At 53.5% G+C, this 9,291-nt stretch overlaps 1 protein-coding gene across 1 annotated transcript in view; it reads right to left on the bottom strand.

Annotated features, from left to right (window-relative positions):
* The window catches only part of LOC104280230 (zinc transporter ZIP11-like), a gene marked incomplete at both ends in the record, with an annotated part of 23,436 nt that overhangs the window by 8,157 nt on the left and 5,988 nt on the right, over positions 1-9,291 (bottom strand). Inside the window, one exon of the mRNA XM_009877809.1 lies at positions 7,208-7,366. Within this exon, the coding sequence (XP_009876111.1) occupies positions 7,208-7,366 (159 nt within the window). The remainder of the gene's footprint in view (positions 1-7,207; positions 7,367-9,291) is intronic.

Below are 9,291 nucleotides of genomic sequence, written 5' to 3'. Positions count from 1 at the left end.
GACGGCGCGACAAGCCAGCCCGGCTGAGTCAGAGCTTACCCTCCGAGCTGGCGTCGGGCTGCAGCCCCAGGTCTGCGCACGTCTGCTTCCCGGGATCTGCTTGGAGGCAGCCTTCCCTCTCCCCGACACTCACCACCCAACCAACGGCAACCGCGCTCGCTGCTTCTCTGTCACTTTAATGGCAGGTTTCCTTTCCACAGCGGAGGCATTAATTTGGGGTTATGCCACGAGCGAATTCAAAGGCAAATTTTTTTCTTCAGATCGAAGAACAGCCAGGGAGCCGCCCGCAGCGCCCGGCGCGCCCACGGATCAACGGGACCTCGTTCGGTGCTCGGAGTAAGAGCAGGGGTGCTACAGGAGTTAGCCTTGCAGGCGAGGGCACCTCGGGGAGGCTGGTTCTTTGCCAGGAACCAGTGTCCTGAGGTCACAGGAAAAAAAAAAAAGGCAGAGAACTGCTGACTCCTCCCCCGAGCCCACCTGGCTGCAGGCAGGGTGCAGAGCATCACTGCAGCCAAGGAAGGGAGCTTGAGCATCACCATCAGCTTTCAGAGCCCAGGAGGCTCCCACCCACAGAGCCCATCCAACCTGAACTTGGATTTGAAGATCTTAAGAGGTCTTTTCCAACCTTAATGACTCTATGAACCGTGGGTGCACTCCCAGCACCCACATCCCCTCTGGCCCACGCTCGGCTGCAGCCACAGCACCCACACCCTGCTCTCCCCTCGGAGCTTGCTGCCTGATTTTCTGCTTATTCCAGCAAGCAGAGAGCTCAGATTCAATCAGCAAAAAGGTCAGAGGCTGCCCAGCATCCAGCAGAACCTCCCGACAGCGACGCCCCCCCCGCGGGGTCAGCCAGCCTCCCCCGGCAGGTACGGGGGAGATCTGGTATTCCAGTGTGCTCTTCCTTTTGGAAAATTTATCCTCTTTTTACGATTCCAAGCCAGGCCCCGAACAGTAATTGAGATTCAGCTGAGCCAGGGCGAAGAGCAAAGCCCCACGTTATGTTGCCAGCCTCATCCGTTGGCAAGACCCGCTCGAGGGAACCAGCAGGGAAAGACACGCTTTATCGCGGGCGCAGGTACAGATGGAGAACGGAACGATGGAGAAACACGTACCCAGGAGCTCACTGAACAAAGAATTAAGGCAGTTTTTCCTCTCAGTTCTTACAGTGGGTTTTTTCACTCCCCTCATGCGACCCTACATTGTCCCACCGCTCCGGATTCCGTCTGCTGTCAGCCCGGTTCAGGCTCGTCCCCATAAACCTGGTGAGGGCAGGAGGGGAATTTAACCCAGACTCGGGTTCAAAACATCTCCGCTCTTCAGTTTAAGCTTTGGGGCTTCAAATGTAATGTGGGGTTGGGTTTTTTTAGGAAAAAAAAAAAACTTTAACGCATTTATAAGGTGGAGAATTATAATTAAGAGCAGCTGACAAATTGCACTCAGGAAGTAAATAACCATTTACCTCCATTAGCAAAATAAAACGGTTTTCTAAAAATTAGCGTAATTACAACTTCATGCCTTCCCCCCCCTCCCCAAATAATTTCACTCTGTCTAGCAACGACTGCATTTCAATCACACATGGACAGGGAGGGAACACAGGGGAGCCAGACCCAGGCACCACTCCCACACAAATCTATAACCTTCTGCAGCTGCCCTTGGGGAAGAGTTAGGTTGGGTTTATTTAAGAAGTTAATAAAACTCATGCTCAGGCACTGCTGTTTACTTAGAGCTGGAAGGGGAAGGACCTTTCCCAACAGAAGGCTTTGCTACGTTCCCTGATGAAGCTCCCAAAAAAGGTTTCCCTTCCTCAGTCCTCCGAGCTCCATCCTTCCCTCCTTCCCAGATCCGATGGAAAAGGGCCAGAACGCCACAAAGCAAAACAAACAGAAGGGCTGCTGTTTATTTTGCCTTAAGCAAAGGAAATCAGAGCAAACCAGGAATGTACAGAGTCAAGCCGCGGCTCACGCAAAGTCCTTGTCAACCCAGTCCCACCCTGGCTCATCCTCACCCCTGCTGTGAGGCAAAGACCCATCTCCCGCAGCCAAAATCCCGACTTGGGCCAGGTTTGGGGCAAAACTCCATCTGCCGAGGGGTACAAAAGCGAAGGGAGGGCAGCGTGGACCCCGCCTGGAGGGGGGCTAAGCCCCCAGCTCAGGGCAGCACGAGGGTCGAGTCGCTGTGCGTGCCCCAGACCACCCAAACCACCTCGTTACTTGATCGTTTCCACCGGATGACGTGGCTCAAGACACACGTTTGGCCAGGCTGAGCTCGGCGAGATGCCACCACCCACGTCACCGCGGCCGGGCTGATCTGGACAGTGTTTCAGTCCCACGCTCAGAAATGTAATAAGACAGAAAATACACGTGCCCCGCACACAGGCACATCCCTTGGTTAACGCTTGGATGGAAAAAGCCTCTACCCAGCCCGGCAACGAGGACGTGCAGCTAATTAACTTTCTAGGAGTCACAGATGAACAGGAAGAAGCGCATCAAGAATGGGAACTTGTGATGGGCACGTCTCAGGGGGAATTCGCAAATTGCATACGAGGAAACTTTATTCTGATTATAAATTAACACCAGTGACGAGACCCAGCGCATTTTTACCGCCTCATGAACTAATTAACCCATCCGATCCAGCTCCATGCAAATCAGGAGGCAGAGCAGGACTGAACACTTCACATCTTCCGCGAGTGGAAGCACGTACTCCGCCGAGCTGGGAGGGTCACCGATGTCCTCGAACTGCACCCAAAGTGCTTGTGCAGCCACCTCTGTACACCAGGTATGTGCTAAGAATCACTGCCCAGTGACACCCCAAAAAAAGATGCTTCCCATGGTCTACTCCAGCTGTAGTTTTAGCCTCAAGAAAAAAAATAAATAAATAAAATTTGCAATTTTAAATAACACGCAGCTACGCCTGGACTGGGTGCAACGGTTTCTCCCTCCCTTCTGCAGTTTCCCCATCCCTGCACTGTTCTCAGCTTTTCCCCACATCCCGATACGTGACTTGCGTACATTTAAAAAAGTAAAAATGCGCCTCCTCGAGGCACGTTCCGAGCCAAACGACAGGCACCGACGTTACTAAACGGGAGAGTATCCCTCGGGTAGCTGTTTGTCAAGTTCTCAGCTCCTTCCCAAGGGTGCTCACCAAAAATAGCTGAAAAAGCACTGTGCAAAATGCCCATTCTCAGACTACGTTCCAAGACAGTTTGCAAGCCTTGATTCGCCAAAACCAGAAGAAGGCAGGAGCACAACGCAATTCGGTTTCGAGGGGGTTAACGGGATCCAGCCTCCTACTAGGAACATCCACACACGTACCCGCTCCTCTCTCATCCATCCCACGTGAAGATCCTCAGGCTGCTCACGAGAACCGTTACACAGCTGCAAACCACAGCCCCAAGTATTTCAAAACCAGGTACGAAACGCAAGCCCCGAGCCCCCGGGAGGGGGTTTTGACCGTGCTGGGCCCCGGTGCTGCAGGAAGGACCCGCAAAGCACACACCAATGCAGGCAAAAGGCTTTTAAAAGGCACTTTAGTCACTATGTACTTTAAATCTAAGGAATGGTCCACCCATCACATGCAGCTTTATTGATTTACTCTGTGCTCAGGGGGAAAAAAAACAAACAACAAAACCCAAACCAAAGACCCAACCACCACCAAACCCGTGTATCTAGCTGTCAAGGAAAAAAAAATAAAATTCCAGTTGAGATAGTATTTCCAGGACAGAAGTACAGTCCTGGCTCCTCATCCTCACATCCCCATTCATCTTTTACGCGAGAAGTATTGGCAGGCTCCTGGTTAGAAGTGAGTAATGACCCATCAGCTCTCCCCCTGGATTATATATTAACTCCTGGTTCTCCTGCAACATCTGCCCTCCTCTCCTTCCCCCTCAAACACCCATCAGCTCGCCCAGGGGAGACCCCAGGGGCTGCCCCGACCCCCAAACCCATCCTGGACCGCGCTGGGCTCCAGCCGCAGAGCCACGCAAGGGATGCAGGAGCTGCTTTCTGCAGGCAAGCAGATGCTCCTGAGCAAAATGAAGCCTCGAGGTAGAGGAGAAGCAGCTGATTAAGCCTCATTATCCTATTTAGCGTAATGATCGGGAGCTGAGAGGACGTCAGGCAGCTGGGGAGCGGAAAGAACCCGGCGGTTAATAGAAGCGCGTCCGCATGTGGGCAGGCAGGTACGGCGGAGCTGGCAGGGAGCCCACGGGGCGGGGGACTTGTCATCGCCTGCAGGGGCCAGCTGGCTTTCTCCCCTCCAAAAAAAAACCAAACCAAAGTCAGGGCTGGATGCATCTTCTGGACTCTCGTGGGATTCCTCTGGGAGGAGGGCGGCCAGAGCAAGAAAAGCATCGTGGAAAGCCAAGGAAGCATCACACCCTGAACAAACCGCAGCCAAGTCAGCTGAGCTGCAAGATGCATTTGAAGGATGAGAATAATAATAATTACCTAATTCCAGCACGCTTACGTGTTACAGTAGACCCAAAATAGCTGCTCCGCGATCAGGGACCTACTGCGCTCAGGGGTGTTTTTAAGCAAACTCTCGCTCAAAAAATTCATGTTTTGGCATCGAAGACCCTCAGCCCCAAAGCTTTTCAGTAACGGCGATAGCATCTCTTAACGGCGATAGCATCTCATACACTCCCCCACCACCCACCCCTCTCCATCCAGAAGCCTTCTCAAATATCAGTCGAGAGCCAAATTCTTATTTAAAAAGTAGCCATAAGGTTAAACCAGAGCAAAGAAAGGGGAGAAAACAGTTGCAGCATCACCGGGGCCAGGGAAGGAACAGCTTGTCAGCGGTTTAAGATATTGCAGAAGCTGCAGCAACGTTCTGCTGCACAACGCAGCTGGTGGGGACACGCGTTGGCTGAGGAGACCGCTGCCAAAATAAAGGAAAACCCCTTTTTCAGAAGCCTTGAGGGCCGGTTCTGCAGCAGCCTCGCTCCCCAAGGACACCCGAATGCCCACCAGCACATCTGTCCTGCCCCTGCCCAGGCCAGCCTCTCCTCCTCCATAAGCTCAGCTAAAAGAGCAAACACGTTAAAGGCTTCGATGTAGGGGAAACGGCAAAAGATAAAGATGTAATAGATTAGATCTGCCTTTTCTAAGGATTTTAATGACTACAGCTGCTCGGCATCATTAACCAGTTTGTCACTGAGGTTTACCTCTCCTGCCAGCCCCAGCTCTGCCAAGTATTGAGCAAACCTTTGGGCACCCTCACAAGCTCCCGGTGGGGCTGCAGCAGGAGGGAAGCCTTCCTCCCTCCCCAGGGAGCAGGGCTGGGGTGATAAGGAGCCATTAAAAGCTTTTACTGCCTGTTGCCATCCAGCAAACCCATTATGGAGGAGTGCCAGGCAGAGAGGGAAAGCTCTCTGCGCAAAGAGCAACCTGCTAAAAACAGCTCCCTCGTCCTGCCCTCCCAGGGACAGCGTGCCCCGCAGCCTCCTCAGCATCCCTTCCCTGCCCGACTTGAATTTCAGGGGTAAAAAGGAAAAAAAAAAAACAAAACGAAACAACCCTGAGATTCTAACTGATTTAGAAAGAAAACTTGGAAGTGAAGCGCAATGGCTTAGCACTTGTCTGGCTCCTGAAAGAGAAACGTGAGCTCCAAGAGAAGGGAGATGCACCTTGAGCCAAATTTGCCAGCCAGCGCAGCCCCAAGGACAGCTCAGGGCTCACCAAGCGCTTGGGAATTTTTTGTTTCATCAACAAGCAGCTTGAAGCTCTACCTGTGCTCCTCCCACAGCACCCCTTGTAACTTCGACAAGTCTCTGGGCACGCTGTCGCCTTCCTAGAGCATCCCAAAAATCCCATCCCCACCCACTGCAGGGCCCCTGGCCAGCTCTGCACGCTGTCACCGCTGCCTCTGGGGCAGGAACACGGGAGCTCCTCACCCACCACCAGCTCTCCTGACCCCAGTCGAGTTACCCAGGCAGAGGACAAGCAGCGTTTTGCATTCGCACAGACTCTAAAAAGGCAGGTCCTGCCCACTGGAGGACACATCCCAGCCCAGGGACACCCAGTTACACAAGAATGAGTCACTTGGAGCTAATGGTAAGAGTAAAGTGATTGCAAGTTTACTCTTGGAGGTAAGAGCAAACGCTCTTGGAGCTCTGCGTTAGCGCACGTGCCAGCTACCTCAAGTCCCGTGGGACCACGGGACCAGCACGTATTTGTCTTATACATACCTATCATACACACTGTGCTGCTCCCTGCAAGACAGGACGTCACCCTCACCACCGCGCGCTGCCCGCCTGCGTCACCCGCTCTTTGCAACCCAAGAATTTCGCTCGCCCGACGTTCCTCCCCCTCTCCGCACGCTCCCGTTTCAAAACGCAGCGCAGAGGAACACCGGCCGTGGGGAAGCAGCGGGTTTCACGACGCGACTGTTTATCCGCCCTGTTGGGAAACCTCGAGCTTCGGGCAGCTGATCAAATACACCCCGGGCCCCAGCACCTCGTAACGAAGGCGATCGCCGCGACGGCCAAGGCAGGGCAAGAGACCTCGGCTTATTGAGAGCAGAAGGAAAAAAAAAAAAGTGGGGTTTGATGGCAACTGGCTTCCAAGGGCAGCCCCCAGAATCCCTGCTGCATCCTGCAAAGGATTCAGGACCCCCAGGAACAAGCAGGACGTGGGCAGGCAGAGCACAGAGCAGGGGCCAAGCTTTGAGCCATCCGACTCTGCCGTCAGTTCATTTATTTGTTCTTTAATGCATCCATTTGCGCTGGGAGCAACGCAGCATAATATCAAGTAATTTTCTTCATAGTTGAGGATGCGTTCGGCTGTGCCTGTCATGAGAGAGCAGGGGAGGGTGATGCTGCTCACTCCCCTGGACACCAGGGTAACCAGCTCTAACGGGTAATACCCCCCTTCCACTCAAAAGAAATCTTAAAAAAAATTTCAAAAAGTTCTGTAGAGCTCTTAAAAATACCTGTACTGACCAAGCCACTCTTGTGTTTTCAGCTGTAAAACTCCCAACAGCCTCCAATTTATTTATTTATTTAATAATACTCCTCGACAGTAGGGTGGTTTGTTCAATTTTGACACGCTTAGAGGGTTGGCAGCTCTGCAGAGTAAACCCCTGGGTCGAAACAGAAGGACACACCTGAAGTGTTTGCAAAGTGTTGCCAGCGAAAGGAACAAAAGCAGAGGTGTGAAAAACAAAAAAAAAGGAAAAATAATTAAAAAAAAACCATCAAACTTACCAGTGCTGGGATGAGCAGGTCGGCGAAGTACACAAAAGCCGCTCCCAGAGCGAAGCCCACGGCCACGGGGAAGAACGCGAAGGCTCCGAAGCTGCCGGATTCCTCGGCCATGTCGATAGCAGGGGCCAAGAGGGACCAGTACGACGCTGCCAGCATGACCTGGGAGACACAAGGGGAGCGATGAGAACCACGGCAGCACCGACGCCGCCAGGATCGGACGCCCCTGCCAGCAGCCCCCCCCCGCGCTTTTCCCCCCGAGCTGTGCGGCCGTTGCAACCCAGCAGAGCCGCCAAAACCCCTCCCAACCGGGCACGTCGCTCAGGGGTGGAGAAGCAAGGGGTCTGGGGTTTTTATTGAACCCCCAATTTTCACCAGGAGCGTTTTTCTTGGCTCGAAAGTCCAAGGTGGCAAATAAACGACTCGAGCTCGTTCAGGCGATTTGCTCTGAGATTAGCAGAGCCACGACAACTCTTTAAAAGGGAACGGCAGCGGAGCGGGAGCAGGGAAACCGCCCTCCCTTGGGTGTTTTGCAGCGACAGGAGTGGGTCCACAGCCTCGCCGGCCACCACACCGGGGTAATCCGTCCTGCATCCAGGCCCAGGTAGAAACACAGCCTTGTTCTCATGCAGAAAGAGAATAAATAGCAGAGAACACCTGGGGCCAACGAGCTGTCCCAGGCTGGGAGGAGAAGAAGTTTGACCAATGCAGTTTGTACCAGGAAAAGAAACCTTTCCAGCTGCAGAGTGCTTTTTTAATTTGCTTGCTGCTTAGCGGGGAGAAGGAACAGCTGCCCAAAAGACTAGAAAAACAGAATTTGGGGCTCGTGGGGATCTCTAAGCCAGCTCTGCTCAGAGTCGGTTGCTCAGGGTGTGACCAAGCCAAGCAAGGCACCAGTTTCACAAGCTTACACTAAAGAATGTAACATTAATCTGCATTTTATCACGTTATCTCTTCCTCTCCTCCGCTGCCTGACGCACTGGGCCGGGTTAATCAAAAAGCCCTCAGCCCAGTGCAAATGCCAGCCTTGGCCCCGGATTCTCTCCGTTCGGCTCCACGGGAGCTCAGCTGTGACCAGCTTAAAAATCACACCAAGATCTGTGTTAGGCTTCGGGAAACATCCTGCACTGGCCAGGGCAGAGAAGTGGCAGCGCCTGCTGCCTCGCCACGGCACAGACAATGCTCCAAGCTCCCGCCCAGTCCCGCCTGCGAGTAGGGAAGCACATCAAAGGGGGGCTTCCAACAGAGGAAGGGGTGCAGGATCAGGATCTATCAGGAATGAGCAAAGCGAGCCTGGAGCCAGCAGCTGGAGGGATGCTGCGAGGAACGGTGATCCCACCTCCCCGTCCAGCAACCACCCCGAGCACCCACCGAAACCCCGTTTGCAGGGTGCTCAGAAGAGGTGCCACTCTCCCAGCACGAGTGTTCGCCCGCGGAAGAGAAGTGCGTAGCAAACTATTACATTTTAAATCACTTTTAACAAAGGAACGAGATGCCTGTCGCTGTAGACACCAGTCCCTGAGGGATTGTGTAAATCTCGGCACTCTATGAGTAAGAAGAAAGCAGGCTGTCACGTCAGGCTTAACTACGGCTGTCAAACTTCATATTTCAAATGCCACCTCCTTTAAAAAACAACCACACACCCCAACATGGAAACACAAGCAACAGGGAAAGGCTTTGCAGAATTACATTGTCATCTTCTGTTAAGATATCATTTCCCCACGGAAAACAGAGGCCTGACACTGCTCAGCCTCCAGATCTCGTCACCACCAAAGTCAGCAGCGGAGCTCCCACCAGTTTCACTGCGCAGGGGCTCCGGGGGAAGAAGATGACAGAGCTTAAAGCCACCCCAGCCTCAGCAGCTGAAGGAGCAAACTGCTGGGCTTTGCTTGCTCAGGAAGGAAAAGCAATTTATTCCTACACTCTTCTTGTGCAGAGAAACCCCCTCGGCCCCACTTGGTGGGAGAGCTGGAAGTCACCGCCCTGCTAGGGACAACGTCCCCGTGTGTCCCCCCAGCCCATCTCTGAGCTCAGGGGCAGGGCTGGGGGCACAGGAGTGCCCGGGAGCCGCCGCGGGCCTGCTCACG

The sequence above is a fragment of the Apaloderma vittatum genome, unplaced genomic scaffold, assembly GCF_000703405.1.
Source record: "Apaloderma vittatum isolate BGI_N311 unplaced genomic scaffold, ASM70340v1 scaffold29171, whole genome shotgun sequence".
Classification (NCBI taxonomy): domain Eukaryota; kingdom Metazoa; phylum Chordata; class Aves; order Trogoniformes; family Trogonidae; genus Apaloderma; species Apaloderma vittatum.
Note: the sequence above shows the minus strand (reverse complement) of the source record. Positions and strands in the feature narration are given on the sequence as shown.